General features: G+C 39.8%; 2 protein-coding genes across 2 annotated transcripts; one reads left to right on the forward strand and one right to left on the reverse strand.

Moving 5' to 3' along the window:
• The first annotated feature begins 339 nt into the window (after positions 1 to 339).
• Positions 340 to 5,951, forward strand: LOC106093024 (uncharacterized). The gene is made up of 2 exons (XM_013259992.2): positions 340 to 1,283; positions 4,508 to 5,951. The coding sequence occupies exons 1-2, from the start codon at positions 439 to 441 to the stop codon at positions 5,280 to 5,282; spliced, it is 1,620 nt and encodes a 539-aa protein (XP_013115446.2). The 5' UTR covers positions 340 to 438; the 3' UTR covers positions 5,283 to 5,951.
• A 6,396-nt stretch (positions 5,952 to 12,347) lies between these two features.
• LOC106093027 (NADH-ubiquinone oxidoreductase 75 kDa subunit, mitochondrial) lies at positions 12,348 to 19,795 on the reverse strand. The gene is made up of 9 exons (XM_013259994.2): positions 19,708 to 19,795; positions 19,262 to 19,450; positions 18,859 to 19,190; positions 18,569 to 18,805; positions 17,883 to 18,346; positions 17,490 to 17,821; positions 17,061 to 17,427; positions 12,775 to 12,905; positions 12,348 to 12,710 (listed from the first exon to the last, which is right to left on the reverse strand). The coding sequence occupies exons 2-9, from the start codon at positions 19,442 to 19,444 to the stop codon at positions 12,552 to 12,554; spliced, it is 2,205 nt and encodes a 734-aa protein (XP_013115448.2). The 5' UTR covers positions 19,445 to 19,450; positions 19,708 to 19,795; the 3' UTR covers positions 12,348 to 12,551.
• Between the last annotated feature and the right edge of the window lie 73 nt (positions 19,796 to 19,868).

Consider the following 19,868-nt stretch of genomic DNA (forward strand, 5'->3'; position numbering starts at 1 on the left):
GGGCTAGTATTTATTTACCTTTATAGAATATCACATATTGTTTAAAAAGTATATATATACTAGCCCAGTGCATGTGCGGATTAATTTAATTCATGATAATGCAAAATTACAGATTTAGAAAAAATCACTAAAAAAGGTATATTTTGGCTAGCGACACCTGTTGACCACTACTTGTAACTAAAATATAACTGAAGTATAACTAACGACATCTGGCATCGAAAAGGCGCAATTGAAATCTGTATCTATGTATGTATGTATATGGCCTTGTCAACTCTAAGATATCTATGTTGGCAACACCGTTCATGAAACAACTCTGATTTGGGCTTAACAGAAAATTAAAGCAATCGAAAAAATATATATCCAAGCGACAGTCGTCAAAAAGTTTAGGAAAACTTGTAAAACAGTGATAATTATTTGCTACTGATAGCTGCCAGTGAAATGGAGGGGAATTTTGCATCTTATAGTTTTTCTCTGAGCGAGGATACATACATAACATGTCAAGATATTATACATTTTCCATTCCCCTATAAATTGTGGCTTTTGGTAAATTTAGAGACGTACGAATTATTGCGTTGGAACCTAGATGGAACAGTTATACTTCTAGATTTGGTGTCTTTGGATGATTACCTTGCCTCTAATAAATCAATTTTCAAAATAAAAAATCGGTCGGTGTTTCTGCAACACCTGAAAGATTTCAAGTTTGAGCGCTTAAATGTTGATTCCGAACCTGAGGAGGATGTAGTTTTGCAGTACAAACATGAATATTTTCAACGACATCGCATGTATTTATTAGCCAACATTCGCCTCCATGCCTATCAGCATATGGATGGCAGTCTTGGCCAAAAGGATAACCAAATATGCCGTAACACATCTGCTGCTGCAGTAGGTGACGCAAGGCATAACAAAGCTGTGTGGAAACGAATGACGGGTGATTTATGTGGAATGATTCATGGTGGTTTATCAAGAATTCAAAAAAGCCGTTTATGTTTTAATACCACAGTTAGATTTAAAACCGAAAAACGCCATTGGAGCGATATATTAAAGGTTTTGGAAGAAAATACAAACCTAAATCAAAGCTTCTTGGCTGAGAATGCCTTACGGGAACGAGAATTTGAATATCCGCAAGACTCAAACATATACATAGCCAATTTCATACGCCCAGAATATGCTGGATATTATGGAAACTCTGAAATTTCCATTCTTAACGATTTTTTTAAGGATCTCTTGCCAAAGTATGCAGACGATGGCAGCCTGGAAAGCAAGCAACTGATTGAAAACATTAGGTAAGTTAAAACCTCAATCTTTTACCTAGGTTGTAATTTTATCTGAACCTTTTTGGACTAAATTTAAATCAATAAGACCAATTTTATATTTTCATCCCTCACACAATGCGCTCGAACAAATGTTGTGCGGTATTGGGAAGGAGGCTTTTTACGCAGTAGTCTTTTATGTAGCAAAGAACATTCATCTAATATTTCAGTTCTACATCTATATGAGCGGCTCTGTTTTGGTCTAAACGACAGTTCAGTTCGCTGGCATATATCCAGCACTTTGGCTTTAATTTTACTCCCAAAGGAAGTGAGGCATTGCTTCGAACGGTACGTATTGAGTCAAAACTTCTAGTTTGACGCGGCAGGTTGTTTTTGTAGCAGTATGTTGTACACTGAGGACAATCAGCAGTATGGAGCGGAGAGTCTCAGTGAAAGGTCGGGCGGCACCGGCTCTTGCACAAATACTGAGTGTCTATGATGACCGATAATAACCAATGGCCACCTTGTTTCCGCGGCGATTGGTTCTTTGGACCGCAACGAGCTTGCTCACCTATAAAGCTTGACGAGGATCGCTACGTCCACATGCAATGTGGCTACAACAACAACAATCTCTGTGCTGCTCAAAGCGGAGATGCTCAGTTATTGAAAACTATCCAGCAAGTATCGAAAAGAGTAGAGCCACAAGCATCTCAGCTACTGGCGAATATGGGGAGTTAGTTCTATACTATTATCTTGTAATCGACTATATTCTTGGCTTCAATAACGGGGTCATTGTGCACATTTTACAATGTTTGGGAACTATAAAATTTAACAGAGAATGTTTACCCTGGCCAAGTACTGGATTTTATCAATTATCAAATCTGAGACGAATATCAGTCCTCATCTCTCTATAGCTTTCGATGTGCTGATTGAATTGAAGGCTGAAAATCCTCATCTCTTTGGATCAGTCATTGATACGTCGCCAAAAGTGACAAAAACCTATCAACTCTTTTATAGGCGTTCCACACTTACCAGTTCCGTCGCCTTGGTATAGACGGAGCAATAAAAACCACGCCTACTAGAGAAAAATCTAAATGTCAGGCCAATTGACTTATAGTATAAGTATAAAGCAGACACTGCGGCTATGTGGCTGAAAGCGATGGGGGAGTTGGTAGATATCGAGATTTCAGATCGGCTGACTGCACTTTCGGTCGAGTGTGAGACACTTTCACAATATTAGTTTGACGGAACTCTGGTATTGCCATCTGTTGTTGTAGCCATATATTTGGATATGGAGGAAGCGATCCTCCTCCAGTTTAATTAGTGAGAACATTATGGCCATTGCTTATTTGAAGGCGCCAATAACTCGCATTGTCATGTCGAGTATCACAAGCACTCAACAAAAGCCGGTGCCGCCCGGCATCTCACTGAGACTCTCCTCTCGTTATCGCCGATTATCCACGACTGCAGTTGCAACAACTTCATATACGGAGCATTCCACTATTTGCAACCTGTGAGTGCGAAGAATAAGATTAATGCCTTCTCAGTATATGGTAAAATCGGCATGATTTCAATGCCGGGCCCTGGTGCAAGAAATGTAAGAACAGACGACTTGGCTGTAAGGTCCATACACATTTTATTTTTGGTTGAAATATATACTTTTTTATTTTTGTTGTAACCACATTTTCATGTGGAGGTAGCGATCCTCGTCAAGCTCCTCTAAGTGAGCAAGCTCGTTCCGATCCAAAGGACCGATTGCAACGGGAAGAAGTTGGCCATTAGTTATTTAAAGCCGCCAATAACTCGCCTTGCCATTTAGAGCATCATAGGCTCTCAGTATCTATGCAAAAGCCGGTGCCGCCCGGCCTCTAATTGAGACTCTCCGCTCGATACCGCTTCTTATGGAGCATTCCACTATCCGCAACCTGTGGACGCGCATGGTAGCTCGCAGCTAAACTTCTCGTGACAGCGACACAGATCAGACCTTAAAGTTCCAGTCTCTGTGTCAAAGCTAAACCGTTCCGGAATGTGCCAAATTTTAAGATGATCGGAAAAATAATATAGTACACAAATTGACATTGACACGACAAACATGAGGACATTTTTTTCATTCACTTCATTTCACTCATTGAGTGTGGGGTTTAAAAAAAAACTTCCAAACGCCTAAATTTATAAAATAAAACAAGTAAAAAGGTGTTACGTTCGGCCGGGCTGAACTTTGGATAACCACCAAGGTGGTGATGAAAAATGCATTTATCGAAATATGGTAAATATATGGTCCGATTTGGACCAAATTCGAAACGGATATTGAGAGGTCCAATAAGTATAAGTCACTATTCAATTTTGAAGAACAAAATATTGGTCTTTTTGGTAGCCATATAAAGCATAAGTCACTGTCCCAAGTTTCAGCGAAATCAGATTATGAATGTGCTTTTAATGGGGACAAGATTTTAAATCGAGAGATCGGTCTATATGGCAGCTATATCCAAATATGAACCGATCTGGGCCAAATTAAAGAGGGCTGTCGAGAGTCTAACACAACTCACTGCCCCAAATTTCTACGAAATCGGACAATACATGCGCGTTTTATGGGTCAAAATCGGTCTATATAGCAGCTATATTCTAATCTGGACCGATCTGCGCCATATTTCAGATAGATGTCGAGGGTCCAAACTTAACTCACTGTCCCAAATTTCAGCAAAATCAGATAATAAATATGGCTTTTATGGGCCTAAGACCTATATCGGCGAATCGGTCTATATGGCAGCTATATCCAAATCTGGACCGATTTGTGCCATATTTCAGATAGATGTCGAGGGGCCTAACTTAACTCACTATCCCAAATTTCAGCAAAATCGGATAATAAATATGGCTTTTATGGGTCTAAGACCCTTAATCGGCAAATCGGTCTATATGGGGGATATATTAAGATATAGTCCATCTTCGATCTTCCATCTCCTGCTTATGGCCAAAAAAAAAGAATCTGTGCAAAGTTGCAGCTCAATATCTCTATTTTTAAAGACAATAGCGTGATTTAAACAGACTGACGGACAGACATGGCTATATCGTCTTTGACGCTGATCAAGAATATAGAATAGTTATTTCGAAGTGTTGCAAACGGAATGACAAAATGAATCCTTCGGTGGTGGATTAAACAAGCTTTTTAAAATGCATAAATACATTGATATCAAAAAACAATAGTATACAATAAACCAATTCCAATAAAATAGTTATTTTTTGTAATTTAATTTTTACAGTAAATGGAGAAATGGAGTCAGCCAAACGAACATCAATTTTATTCATTCATCTTTTGATATATCATCCATCAACGGTCATTTTGAGATACAGGTAGAACTTGGTCCCGGACAAGCTGGAGAATTTCAAACTACATTACAAAATGAGGCGTACTCATCTATGCTTGAACCAATTTATAAAACTGATGAGGAACTGGAAAACGATTTTATGGAAAAAACTTATAATATGGAGACTACATCTGAAAACCCCCATGACAAAGAAAACGACGAAGTTATAATGCAAGAATTTATCGAATTCCAAGAGCCATTGTTAACAGATGATAGTCTAAATAGCAATAACATAAATGAGATCCAAGATCCAACTTCCAAAAATCATGTAATCGAGCAAATAGGCGATACATATATGAGTATGTGCGAAAATGTTCAATTAAACAATAAATCACATGCAAATTCAATGGAAGAATTTGTAAAAATCCAAGAGCCTATGGTAACTGATGATTGTCAAAATAATATAAACGAGGTATTCCAACAAATCGAAAGTGAAGCTTCTTTGGAAAATTTCTTGTATGCAAATAACGTAATACACAATGGCTTTGAAGAAAGCCAAGACAACTCTGAAGGCCAAGCTAGTTTTTCGGCAGAGGAGACCTATGCCAATATGCCAGCAAATGTAAAATTGGAAATTGAATCGGAATCAAATATCAATGATAGCAACTTTCGAAGTTTCTTTGGTCAATATAGGGCATCTTTCAATGTGTTACATCGCGAACATTTTTAGTAATAGTATTTTTAAATTTGATCATAACGTCATTGAGTGGCATGGCAAAATTTTTTGATTAGATTGCATGATGTTGTCAACTTGTTTGTAATTTTGCAAAATAATTGCTTTATGTGTATTGTGATTTTCATTTAATTGTCTTTACTTTGAATTTAGTATTTGTCATAATTTATATTCCTTTGCTGGATTGTCTTAATTTTAATTCTTTTAATTATTTATTTCGGTTGTTAATAATAATTTTCTCCACTTTTGGTGGTAAGCCCTTTACATTTTATTTGAACACCATTTTATCTTTAAACGTGAACACAACTATTTTTATAAAAAAACAGCATTTACCTTTGCCTCATACAAAACGATGTCCATAATTAGAAATCGTTGTTCAACTCTTTTCGGTATAAGTTGTCTTTATGTTATATGTCCTTTATTTATGCCGTAATATTATTATCTGTTATATGTTTGTTAGACTATTTTTTAATTATTCTCTGTTATGAAATGCAATACCCAGATACTTATGTACATGTCATACACCTTTTTTCAGGTACCTAAGATCTCTGTGCAAATGCTGAAAAGCAAAGACATTATGTATTATTTATTACTTATTCATATACCTTGTACACTATTTATTCATTGTGAAATAAACCAAATTTGTCCTAATCAATATTTCATTAACCTAAATTATTTGTTTTTCATGTTAACTCTTGTTTCTCAATGTGATTCTATTACTAGACCTTAGAATATTATCTCTTCGCTAATGAAATTTGAAATATACTTACGTTACCATTAACGCAGCAGCCGCTCGCTTTATACCAGCCGGTCGAATACCTTAAGTGCGGCACAATTTCACGACGCAGGCAGTGGTACTCGCGTGATGGGATTCGTTGTGCGGATCCCACTTACCCCATAATCGGCGAGCTGAATCTGGAAATAGACAGGATAGTCAACGAACATAGGCGGAATTTGTGGCTGGAACACTTGGAGCAATGTAACTTAGTCACCGGTTTAGGCAAGCTGTGGTCTACTTTTAAGTCACTCTCGAACCCCGGTAGACGGGATGACAGGGCCTCAATAACTTTTGGCGACGTAACCGTGACCGATCCGAAGAGATGGGCCAGGTTGTTCAAACGTCAATTAATTGTGCATCCCGGAAGAGACAGGACAAGGAGGAGTGCCATTCCCGTATCCGTGGTCTCCGCGCATATGGGCAGCCATCACAATTTACCGTGGGCGAAGTTACGAATGCCATCCGTGGCGCCAAATCATCTATGGCGTTGGGATAGAACGGAAACTCCACACAGATGCTGAAGAATCTGGATTTACCTGAAGTTGAGTACCTTACTACTGTCCTCAACCTGTCTTTGAACACATTTATAGTTCCCGATGTCTGGAAAATGGGCAGTATGATCCCGCTACGAAAGAGAGTCAGTGAAAATGGGTCTGGTAGTTAATGGAGATAAGACGAAATGGATGGTTTAAACTCCCAAAAAGCCTTTGCACAACCGAGCAGATATAAAAAATGGAGATAATTGGGAACCACAACTTTGAGACAGTCAGTAACTTTATCTACCTCGGCACCGCCGAAACGAATGACACCAATTTTGAGATTAAGCGAAGGATAATACCGGCAAACAGATGCTACTTTGGACTAAGTAAGCAGTTTGGAGACAAGGCCACCTCACGTCAGCCGAAAATTACACTATACAAGACACTGATACTACCCGTGCTGTTATATGGTTCTGAAGCATGAGTACTTGTAAAATCAGATGAGGCAGTGATTGGAGTATTTGAGAGAAAGATTCTTCGTAAAATATATGGACCAGTTTGCAATAATGGAGAATATAGGCGACTTATGAACCACGAGCTGTATGACGACGATAGCATAGTTACACGCATCAAAATACAACGGCTGCGTTGGCTAGGTCATGTTGTCAGAATGGATGAAGAAGCTCCAGCAAAGAAGTCTTTTCAAGGCAAACACGGTAGTCCATGCAAACCGGAAAGACCAAAAGCCCGATGGAAAGATCAAGTTGTGGGAGACACCTCGAAACTTGGTGTCAGAGATTTTAGAATGAGCGCAGAAGATCGAGGCTAATAGAACAAATATTCTGTCATAGCCAATTAAAGTAAAGTAAAGATCCCGCTACTGAAACCTGGAAAAGACCCGTGTTTGGCGGAGTCGTACAGACCGATCTCCCTTTTCTCGCCAGTAGCAAAGACGCTTGAGGCATTACTCCTCCCGAGCCTCGTAATTTCCATTCCATTCACCATTCAAAATTTCATTTCCATTCGCCAAGCATCAACATGGATTTCGAAGACTGCATAGAACATCAACTGCTTTGCATGCCATCACCGCACACATTTGCCGTGGTTTCAGTCAGCCCAGGCCATGTGATAGGATGGTCCTCGTGGCGCTGGACCTATCGAAGCCTTCGACACGGTAAGCCATGCTAAACAATTTGAGGACATCGCCAACACGTCCCTCCAGCCAGGCCTGAAACGCTGGGTCGCGAATTATTTGTGTGGTCGCCAAAGAAGTCGAAGCAACGTAGGGTGAAACAGAAAGCTCCCCAAGGTAGGGGTGATATCTTCGGCTTTGTTTAACCTCTACCTATCCTCCATTCCACCCCCGCCCTAGACGGAATAGAGATCGTATAACATGCGGACGAGTGTACGATCATGGCATCAGGCCCCCGACCCATTGATGACATCTGCAATAGATTGAATCATATTTCGCTGAAAGAAATCTGAAGATATCTATCATCAAGTCTTCAGCCACATTGTTCACTACAAATACACGTGAGGAGAATGCAGAGCTGACTGTGATGGTCGATGGAGAAATGATTCCGACCATCAAGTGTCCCCAAAATACTTGGCGTCACAATTGACATCTCTTACACATTGTGCCCACATGCCACAGTAATTTGCGAAAAGGCAAAAGTAGAAACAAGGTCCTCAAGTCACTTGCCGGCATCACTTGGGGTGTAGACATAGAAACCTTGTTGGCCACGTACAAAGTAATTGGCCGGTATGTGGTAATTTATGCAACGCCAGTGTGGTCTCATCAGTTCTGTGACACGCTATGGAATAATATTCAGATCTGTCAAAATGCCGCCCTCCGAACTGCCACGGGCTGTCTCCTCAGTTCTCATGTGGACCACCTCCATCAGGAGACAAAGATCCTACCAGTGCGAAGACATAACTACATGCTGCCTTAGCAATACTATTTGGGCTATTATCGCAGAGACCATCCAAATCATCATCTTGTGGATAGATATCCACCGCCCAGAAGCCGTAAGGTAGATGTACATGACCTAAAGCGTGAGGTTCAGCGCTACAAGAGAGAACCTTGAGATCAAGCGAGTCTAGACAACATTCATGCAGACACGGTAGCAAATGCGGAAAATAGCTACCGGGTAAATGTAGTCCTTGGAGAACGACCGCCTCCCATTGCACCAGAAGAAATTGACCTCTCCCGGCAAACCACAGTATTTCTGGCTCAATTATGATCCTGCAGATGCAGCCGCCTCAACTCCTACAGAGCAAGGATTGATGGCGACGTGCAAGATGTATGTCCCGATTGTGACAAGGGATCACACGTCACTTTTTTAGGTTAAGGACCGATCGCCTTGTCATATCGAGAATCATAGGTACTCAGTATTTGTGCAAAAGCTGGTGTCACCAGGCCTCTTACTGTGACTCTCCGCTCGATACCGCTGATTGTCCGCGACTTCCGTTGCAGCTACTCCGTAAGGAGCATTCCACAATCCGCAACCTGTGGTCGAGCCCGGTATCTCGCAGCTAAGCTTCTCGTGGCAGCAATGAACACCACACAGATCGGGCCTCAATGTTCCAGCCTGTGTGGTGCTCACAGCTATCCCGTGCCGGGAGTCGAGTTGGTAATTTTCTAAAGCTGCTATTACACGATCAGATGTGTCGTATGTAATTTTGAAAATAGCAACTCTGAAAGTTGTACACATCGTGTAGTACGTACGAAAAATTTAGTACAACAAATGGATTTTGGAATAAATATGCAACTTTTTTGATTAAATCGAGCTTTGTTTCATCGAACATGCATGTCGACCAGAGATGGTCTGAGTAAACTCCGACGTATATGACATATTGGGTTGCCCAAAAAGTAATTGCGGATTTTTCATATAGTCGGCGTTGACAAATTTTTTCACAGCTTGTGACTCTGTAATTGCACTCTTTCTTCTGTCAATTATCAGCTGTTTCTTTTAGATTGCTTTGGAAAAAAGTGTAAAAAAAGTATATTAGATTAAAGTTCATTCTAAGTTTTATTAAAAATGCATTTACTTTCTTTTAAAAAATCCGCAATTACTTTTTGGGCAACCCAATACATTTCCGACATATAATACATACGTCAATAAAACGTAATAAACCTACCCAAAAAAATAGTTTTAGACGGAATAAAAAATTTTTAGGAATTTGTAAAATTATATTTAACTTTTGTGAATCTGCATAGGTTAGAACATGCTCCTATAACAGAAATCGTTTGAGTTCCAATCCTGGCGAAAACATCAAAAACATTATTTAACTGTTATTGTCCCTCACAATACATCATGGCTGCTTATACTTTGTTTGGTTATAACGAGATATCTTTAAAAAAACTTGACAAATGCGATCTATGGTGTCTATGGTGTAGGGTATATAAGATTCGGCTTGTTATAGGTTAAGATGCTAAGATTATCTATGAAGTAAAATATATCAGCGATCGAAACTTGAAACGAATGATTATGTCCGTTTGTGGATAGGAAATTAAGTGTAAAGGTAAAAACCTGTATTTCGATTTTTTGTTTCTTAAATTTTTGGCTAATTTTTTTTTCAGTGCATATTTATCGTTACAGTAAGATTCATGGACCCCTGAACATCTGAGAAGGGACCAGAGCTGACCATATTTGTATGCTGCTCTCACATAGGCCCGTTTTACGATTGAAGGCATTGAACGCACAAAAGCCTCATTTCCTACGCAGACCTCGTGCCAGTTATCCTGAATATCAGAACTTACGCACTTTGAACTTTGAAAGCAGTGAAATTGTAACCACTTGTAACAGTTTTTTGTCCCTTGAGATTCATGGTTTATTCTGCACTCTAAACCAATCCCATGACAGCCGGTTGTATGTACCGGATTAGTCAGATAAAGTCTTTCACCGGCAAGGACTGCCTCCTCACTGCTACAACAACAAAAGAGAAGCGATTAGAAGTGAAATAATTTTGAGTTATCCCCGACGATTTTCACTTATTAAGTCGGCATTAATATGCTAGAAAAACCTACCAAAAATTGAGGTCAACCTTTCAACCTACAAAGAAAATAAAAACTTACCAACTTTGGTAGGATCCTACCAAAAACAGCAGCACTACTCACTGTATATCATATGACTACAAATTCACGCACGTGAGCGTACGTCAGCTATCATTATGAATTCATTAAACCAGTTTTTCACATTGCTATAGGATAGTGCTTCATCGCCACATTAAGATTTAAGTTCGTCAATGCACTCCTGTCGTGATAATCCACGTCGAAAATTGAGAAAATTAGTCGCACGAAATTGTTCTGCAAAATTATTTTTTCAAGTCACTGGAAACAACACAAAATATGGTGGTACATCAAAACGTTCTGAGTACGTTTATGCTGAAAAATGTCAACCATTCCGATGGAAAAGTCAAACTTTCTTAGGAAATGTTAGATTGCACCTGTCAACACTTGGTGTCGACTAGGCCGGAAACTTATATAGCAGCCTTCGTAGCCACTCCAAATTTTGCAAAAATACTTTTTATTTGTAGATCAGTTGCGATTCCAAATTGATCAAACAGACCATGTTTTAATATAGCTCCCATATAAACAGAAATGAAATTTTGCACGACGAGCTATCTTATTACGTCCAACATCTGTGCCAAGTATGATCTGAATCGGTCCATAACATGATATAGCTCCCATATAAACCGATCTCCCGATTGGACTTCTTGAGCCTCTAGAAGAAGCAATGCCAACTCTGTAAAGTAGAACCCCAATCGGTCTATAACATAACAATATAGCTTCCAAAATTTCAAATCAAGAGATTAGTTTATAGATCTCTTTATTTGAAATCTTGGGCACCTACAGAAAGTAGTTCTTATCCATATGTATAAGAATTCATGGGTATTTCTTATTATGATCTCCCAATATCTTTCTTTAGCTTCGGCCTGTAAGGAGAAACCGTGCAAAGAACTTCACAAACACGATCCATGACTGAGGGTATATAAGATTCGGCCCACTCGAACTTAGTACGCGTTCACTTTTTAAATAGTTTTGGATATTCACATTTCAATGAAAATATAAAAAAATAATGGTTATGTTTTTCGTTACACTTTCCGATTTGGGTTTCTCGTGATATACAACTTCTTCGGTTTTGTTTCAGAGATCATGGAAATTTATGAATTTTTGACAGTTGTTTCGCAGCCTTCAACATCTCTATTGAGTTTCGTTCTCTCGTCAAATGACATGATATGCAGCATATTGTTATTATTGTTGCAACAGTGTGTTGTACACTGAGGCGAGCGTCTTGCAGCATCTTGAGAGTATATAGTGGTGAGATTTTCTTTCGCTACGATAAAGAGCAATTTTTTATACCCATTGTCTTTTTGGCAGATTTATTTTATGCAGATGTATACTAACTTTTGGTTTTAGAGGAACTTTTGACGGTGAGATCTAATGAGTAGTTTGACTGTAACAAGTAAAGTGGCGTATATAAAATGCTGTGCCACGTTCCTTACCGGCTTTACTTTACATTCTAAATTATCTAATTGAAACCATTTTCAATTTCAGTTTATAAATATCTTTAATTCATCAGTTTATTGTGTTAATCTTGCTAAACCAATTTCTTCAGTACACTTTAAAAATAAAAAAAAAATTAAAAACATTTGAAGGTCAGAAACAAAGTATCACTGTATTCCTTGCCTGCCTAGGCAGCAATCAGCATGATGCGTCTCCTTCTTCACACAACACAATTCGAAAATACGACAAAGACAGATATCATTCGTTCGGTTTTTGGATAAATTCTTTTAAATATGTAAGTTAGACAGATTTGAGCTTTGAAAGCGCTCGGTTTATTTTCACTAATTGTGGTTGCTTGATAATTGATATTTTGCTATTAATTGGAGATGACTTTGAAAATGATTAAATTTAATAGTTGGTTTTGTTTACTTTATTTAAACTAAACGTACGAGTGTTCCGAACACTTCCTTCATCTTCTTCTTCTAATCTTTACAGGGTATTTAGCACACAGCACGTTGCTTTTGTTGGTTATTTTGCTTGTTAACAGCTGAAATACACTTGGCCATTGTGGGAGAGGCCCTTGAAACGGCATCGGTCATAAAGTAATCACGCAATTCCTTAAGTTTAACATCGATCTTAGTGTTATCAACAGATTTGGACTGAAATCAGATAATGTTGATGCAAAAGTTCAGAATTTCAAAAAATTTCATCTATTTTTCTCACCTCAGCAACTTGATCGGCAACACCATGATAGGTCAAAGCAGGTTCCAATTTTCCCCAACGTGTCAAATGAGGGGCAATATCATCAATACGATTGCGTAAATCATCTAGGGTATCGTAGGGAAGGGGAGTGCCTGCAACATAAATAACGAATAAAAATTTGAGTGTATGACATTCAATAAAAAACCCAAAATTGAAAAAATTTTCATAGATAAATTTAAATATTTTCTGTAAAAATAAAATGACAAAATTTTCTACAAAATAGTATTTTGACAACATTTTTTATACAAATATTTTTTTTTTTTTTTTTTTGATATTTGTCCGTCTAAGCTGCTTTTTGTTTCTTTCTAGAACGAGAAAGCAGAAAGAAAATTCTGTTTATAAAAATTAGGCGAAAGGTGCTATTACAAAATTGGTAGACCTTAAAGATTGCGATTTCAAGGTATATCTTCAGTCTACTTATCACAAAAGATTACCATGGTGGACGCATGCCTTTCGAGTAAGAAACGTTGGGTCCATTATGTGTGTATGTTTTCTTGAAGCGCGGAAAGAAAAAAGTAAAATCCAAAATACCTACTCAATAAAAAAAAAACATTGAACATAACACAACAGCACAAATGCTAAACCTTTCATCCAAGCAACCATTTTGAGTAGCGATTTCGGCTTTTGGTGGAGACTGTTAAGGTGGTAGGGGGGATAGGGTGGCACAGGACACTATGGGTGGCCAATATAAATAGCCTACTACGGACCCTGACTGAAGACAGATTTGAACTCGTCTTCGATGTAGTCGGTGTTAGAATACCTCTAAGTAGTAGGGGTTCGAATCCACTATGCATGAGGTACTGAAATGGAGAAAAAGATGGATCGGAGAACATGTCTTGGCATAGCGGGGAGGACCAAGCTCACTAGAACCCACCAAATATCGATATGCGACCCCATTAAAAACATATATACAAACATACATTCTTGATCGTCTTGACATTCTAAGTTGATATAGCCATATCCGTCCGTCTTTCCTTCCTCCTGTGGAAATCACGATAGGGTTCGAACGAATTAAGATGTTCGCTTGGAATTTTGCACATATGTAATATAGATATTGCAAATGGGCAATGTTGATTTAGATATAGCCCCTATATGCAATGTTCCTTCATCATGGCTTCGTGGGCCCAATGAAGACGTAATTAATATCAGATTTAGCTACAATTGTATGTGGTGTTTTTCTATGACTTCCTATTTAAGTGGAAAGTATGGTCTAAATCGGTCTGTAACCAGATATGGCTCCTATATAAACCGATCTCCAGACCTGACATCTGTAGTAGGCAAGGTTTGGTGAAAGTGTCAGTCTGCCAACAAACTCACTTAGACGTTTTTCGTCCATTGTAATATCACAGGAACAGGAGAAGAAAGATGCCTTTTAGTTCCTACCATTGAACCATCCAGACCACCTTAAAAAGCCAAACAACTAGCGAATTTTCACATCCGACAAGTTCTCAAAGAAATGAAAGTCTAAATTGGGACTCCTTCTAACTGTCAGTGCGGGAGACACACACAGCAGATGTTCTATAGTCTCTTCTTCCTCGACGTTCTCACAGCATGTTTTCAGATCAGACAATGATCTGTCAAGGCGGAAACAATGTCTGCGACGTCCGTTCTAGCCAGCGGCAGCAGAGCGGTAGACCTCTTTTGGAACGTTCACAACCTACACTTTGTAGCTACTGTCATTCGTTACCATTCGGGTCTGATCCTGAAAACTTAGCTTACATGTCCGACATAGCAACATCCGTGGAAAGTATGGTCCAACCTGTTAAGAAATTTTGAACATAAAGTACACGTGTGCCCTTCAACCAGGAATTCGGAGCGGAACGAAGTAGAATTATTTTTGTTGGAGCGGGAGCGGAATTGCAACAACTTTGAGCGAAGTGGGTTTCTATCTACAAACCGATCCACTCCGACACAAAAAAAAACTTTAAAAAACATTCTTTTTTAAGGTTTAAGAACTCGTTGTCTTAGCGGAATTAAACCAAAAACGCGAAATTACACCCAGGTTAACTTTCGTTACGCAACCCGGTGGGCTGGAGTTGGGGGCTTAGACGAGTACGGTCCGCTGGATGTACACTTCTGTGGTTCGGCCTATCCTCACCTATGGGCGCCTGGTGTGACACCGGACTCTCGAGAAGGTGTGGCTTCTCGGTATGATGGAGAAGATATTGGGTATTGCGGCGGTACTGATATCGAGGGCGAGAAGGAGTGCTCCGAGAGCAGCGATGAATGCAACACTTGATCTGAAACCTCTGTACTTGTACGTGGCGGGCGCGCCGTTGAAGACTACCTTCAGACTGAGGGATTCAGGGACATGGCGCTCTTTGGAAGGCTAAGTGGCATTGACGACGCGTGATATTGGCTTTGCCGGATGAATCTTTCTTCTATGGCGACTGGAGATGTCCCACCATTCTTGGGTCCCACTGTCTACACGGATGGTTCCAAGCTGGATGAGTGCATCGGACGGAGGTTCTCGAATATGTAAGAATGCTGTTAATTTTGCCAAATAAACCTAAATTCATGCTCATTACTGACCGAAAGCAAATATAACATGTATACTTTCAGTCCTCATTGGAGATCGGAGCAAGTTAGCAAACCTAAGAATCTGGGTATAATAATTAACAGCAATTTGACATCGACCGAGTGTATCATCACAACGACGTGAAAAATATTTGGCATGCTCAGAACTATAAACCAAACTCATATACTCTCCCCCTCCCCTAAACCAAACTCATATACTCTCCCCCTCCCCTAAAGCAAACTCATATACTCTCCCCCTCCCCTAAACCAAACTCATATACTCTCCCCCTCCCCTAAACCAAACTCATATACTCTCCCCCTCCCCTAAACCAAACTCATATACTCTCCCTTCTCTTCTGGCCAAATAATATAGTCACTTCCAACACTGATGTATGGTTACGAATTGTTCTGAAAATGTGATGCAAGAAGCAGACAAAAATTTCAACAGAATGTACACACTTGCGGCTTATTCATAAAACTGAATGTATGTAGCCTTAAAATAGGTTTTTTTGACAGTTCAATATAGGAAATCTATCAAATAAACTCAAGATAGAACACAACACACTGCTACAACAACAACCCCGACGCGAAATAGCAGTGAGCTGTGTGGTGTTCATTGCTGCCACGAGAAGCTTAGCTGCGAGCCACCAGGCGCGTCCACAGGTTGCGAATAGTGGAATGCTCCATACGGAATAGCTGTAACGGCCGGCTCTTGCACAAGTACTGAGTAACTCGCCGTGCTTCATATGGCAAGGCGAGTTATTGGCGCCTTTAAATAATCAATGGCCACGCACCCTGTTCTCGCGGCGATCAGTCATCTGGACCGGAACGAGCTTACTCACCCACAGGACACTGCCTAGAACATCGGGAATTGCATCAAGGATAACACAGTGTCCGTAGCCGCCGCATAACCAGATTAGCCTCACAGCAGTGCTCGCAGCAACTTATTTAGCCACTATATACAGAGGCATTATGTGTAGCATCAAATACAGTGCATCATATGGGGTCGTTTCTGTGCAGTTGTGATGCACTAACATGCCATCCTTTCCATCCTGCTGAGTATTGAACAGTAGGTGAACTGCCATCCACAAGACCAAATTTTGTTGTTGTTGTAGCCACATTGCATGTGGAGTTAGCGCTCCTCGCAAACTCCTAAAGAAGAGTAGGCTCGTTCCGGTCTATAAGACCGAAACTCGCTCCGAAAACGTTATTGTTGTTGTTGTAGCCATATTTTCATGTGGAGTTGGCGATTCTTGTCATGCTCCAAAGAAAAAACTTGTTTTGTCATATCGATCTCAGTATTTAAGCATGAGCCGGTACCGCCCGGTGTCTCACTGAGACTTGTGAACGCCCATTAACTCTCAGCTGAGCTTCTCATGATAATTACATATGACCACCACACAGATCGGAGCTTCCAACCTGTGTGGTGTTCATATTTGCCCAGTACCGGGTAAATTTTGATCTGTTGGTACTGTAATATTGACAATGAACGTATTATAAGACGTCACATAAATCGATCCCTTGATCATTTATTCTAATTTCGACTAATAGATCAAACGGCCTATGACAGCTAGCTAAGTTAGTATGTAATAAATTTACAAATAAACTTCTTTAGCACGAAACTTCTTTAAACCAAACCTAAAACCTTCATAATTGCTATTATTTAACTAATATAATTTATTCCTTAATTTTCCCTAAACAAAACTCAATTCAATGTTTTTACCACTCACCAGTAACCTCTGAGAGAGCACGCAAAATTTTCCAGTCTTCGCGTGCCATACCAGGTGGCGAAACAGCAGACAATGTTTGTTGAGCACGGCCTTCGGTGTTAACATAGGTGGCTTGTTTTTCTGTATAAGCGGCTCCAGGCAAAACAGCATCAGCAATGGAAGCACCATTGTCACCATGGTGTCCAATGTACACAACAAAGCAGTCTTTGGGCAACTGCTCACGGGAAATCTTGCCAGCATCAGCACCCAATAAGAACAAAACTTTAGGTTGGGCCTTAACGGCGGCTTGGTAGCCGGGTTGGTAGCCAACATCGTAAGCTCCAGTTTGAGCGGCATTTGTCTGTAAAACATTCAAAGCATTCCAGTCCTGAAAAAAATAAAAACCAATCTAAATATGGCTGCCAATCATTATCTTCATTTTTAACTTACAGGCTTGCTAAGTTTCTTGCAATAGGCGCTCACTGTGGCCAAAATGGCAGAACCATCGGCACGCTCCAAAATATCGGCACCAACAATGATGGCTGGTTTCTTGGCTCCCTCCAACACCTTAGAGAATGGATGAGAACCTTGGCAAACGCGAGTAACCAAACCAGCATCATCTCCCAAATTATCATGTTTATAAGAGAGATCAACCTTAGGTCCAATAGAAGCAATTTCCAATTCATTGTGGACATAAGCCTTACGCAAGCGAGTATTAACAAGTGGAGCCTCATAGCGGGGATTAGTGCCAACCAACAAGACAGCATCGGCTTCCTCCAAACCTATAATAACAGAAAAAGTTTTAATTTATTTTGTTTAACTTTGTATCCATGTTCGACTTACCAGCAATGGAACTATTGCAGACATAGTTCGAACGCAAATCGGTGCCAGCTCCCTTGGTGGCGAAACCTTGTTCAGTGCACAAAGTTTCAGCCCCATTACGGTTCAATAAGTCCTTGAGAGCCACCATGGATTCAACATCAGCCAATTGACCGGCTACAGCGGCTACGGCTCCCTTGGCATTTCTCACAGCCTTGGCTACAGCGATGAGGGCACCTTCCCATTCTACTGCTTGCAATTCACCATTTGGCATACGTACCATGGGTGCAACCAAGCGTTGACGTTTCAAGCCATCGCAAGCAAATCGTGACTTATCGGCCAACCACTCTTCGTTGACCTGCTCATTTTCACGGGGTAAAATACGCAAAACTTCATTGGTACGAGTGCTCACAACAATGTTGCTACCAACGGCATCCAATACATCAATACTGCTGATCTTACGAATTTCCCAAGGACGAGCAACGAAGCTGTAATTACACGAAAAAAAAAAGAACAAAATTAATGATTTTCAAACAGTTTAAACAGTTCTTAAGACGGATTAAACATCTTGCTAAAGCACGGCACAATTTCGAAAAAGAAAATAAGTGCTCACATTTCATTGTTACATTTCCTCAAACAAAATGTTATTATATAAATACTTATATAGGATGAAGCATAGAATTTTTAAAATTCAATGATAGATAGCATACCTGTAGGGTTTGTTTGTCAAAGCACCGACAGGACACAAATCGATGACATTGCCAGACAATTCGGTGAGGAAAAGTTTCTCAACATATGTACCAATTTGCATGTCATTACCACGGCCGGTGGTGCCCAAGTCATCAACGCCAGCAATTTCGGAAGCGAAACGCACACAACGTGTGCAGTGAATACAGCGGGTCATAATTGTCTTTACCAAGGGTCCAATGTCTTTGTCTTCAACAGCGCTGTAATAAGACCACCATAAATTAATTTAAAAATATAATTTTTGCCATTATACCGTTTTCCCGAATGATTTATATCAGTGAAACGTGAACGATCAGAACCAAAAGCCATAGCTTGATCTTGTAAATCGCATTCACCACCTTGATCACAAATAGGGCAATCCAAAGGATGGTTCATAAGCAAAAATTCCATAACACCTTCGCGAGCTTTGCGTGTCATATCTGAGTCGGTTTTAATGCGCCAACCCTTCATGACGGGCATAGCACAGGCTGCTACAGGTTTGGGACTCTTCTCGACCTCAACCAAACACATGCGACAATTGCCAGCCACTGCTAAACGTTCGTGATAACAGAAACGGGGAATTTCTACACCAACCATAGCGGCTGCCTAATATTTAAAAATAAATGATTAATTCGATAGAATTTGTAAAACATTTTAAAAATTTATTGCGCACTTACTTGCAAGACAGTGGTACCAGGTGCTACCTTAACTGGAATGTCATCTACAAACACCTCAATCTTCTCGGGAGCTTTGGCTGGTGTCTGGGCAAGGGCGGCACTGATACGCACCGCTTTGCTGGCGATTTGATGAGTGGGCGAGCCCAGTGTGCCCAAGGCCTTGACAAGCGGTGCACGAATCATATTCTCCTAAAATCAAATAACACAAAATTATCCACTTGTCTCACAATATTCCATTCAATTTCCTTGCAGTTCTTGGGCCCCATCATAATTACATAAGTACCAGAGGCTTTTAAAATCGATTGATAAACATATTACTTTGTTAATTATTTTCAAATTGTTGTTTGCAATTCATTCTTTACTAATTGTTTTAGATTTCCCAAGAAATTTTGTCCTATTCTCATTTAGGCATCTTGAAAGTTTTTAAGATTTTTTGCAGAACTTACCCTAAGATTACGAAAATATACTAGAGCAGCCGAAAAAAATATAGCGGATGGTAAATTTTGACAGATTCGTTGACATATGGCATACGGTGCTGCCAACCCAACATAGTTTTAGACGACCCTGTTTCAAAGTGTTATAATGGGTCGTCATTACAAGAATTGGC

The sequence above is a fragment of the Stomoxys calcitrans genome, chromosome 4, assembly GCF_963082655.1.
Source record: "Stomoxys calcitrans chromosome 4, idStoCalc2.1, whole genome shotgun sequence".
Taxonomy (NCBI): Eukaryota; Metazoa; Arthropoda; class Insecta; order Diptera; family Muscidae; genus Stomoxys; species Stomoxys calcitrans.

What these genes read in the sequence shown, in the direction of transcription:
- LOC106093027 (XM_013259994.2), bottom strand. Translation starts at nt 19,444, where the DNA reads ATGATTCGTGCACCGCTTGTCAAGGCCTTGGGCACACTGGGCTCGCCC. An exon ending in CTGCAATAGTTCCATTGCTG is followed by an intron (nt 17,822 to 17,882) that starts GTAAGTCGAACA and finishes CTGTTATTATAG; the next exon opens with GTTTGGAGGAAGCCGATGCT. An exon ending in GCAAGAAACTTAGCAAGCCT is followed by an intron (nt 17,428 to 17,489) that starts GTAAGTTAAAAA and finishes TATTTTTTTCAG; the next exon opens with GACTGGAATGCTTTGAATGT.
- LOC106093024 (XM_013259992.2), top strand. Translation starts at nt 439, where the DNA reads ATGGAGGGGAATTTTGCATCTTATAGTTTTTCTCTGAGCGAGGATACA. An exon ending in CAACTGATTGAAAACATTAG is followed by an intron (nt 1,284 to 4,507) that starts GTAAGTTAAAAC and finishes TAATTTTTACAG; the next exon opens with TAAATGGAGAAATGGAGTCA.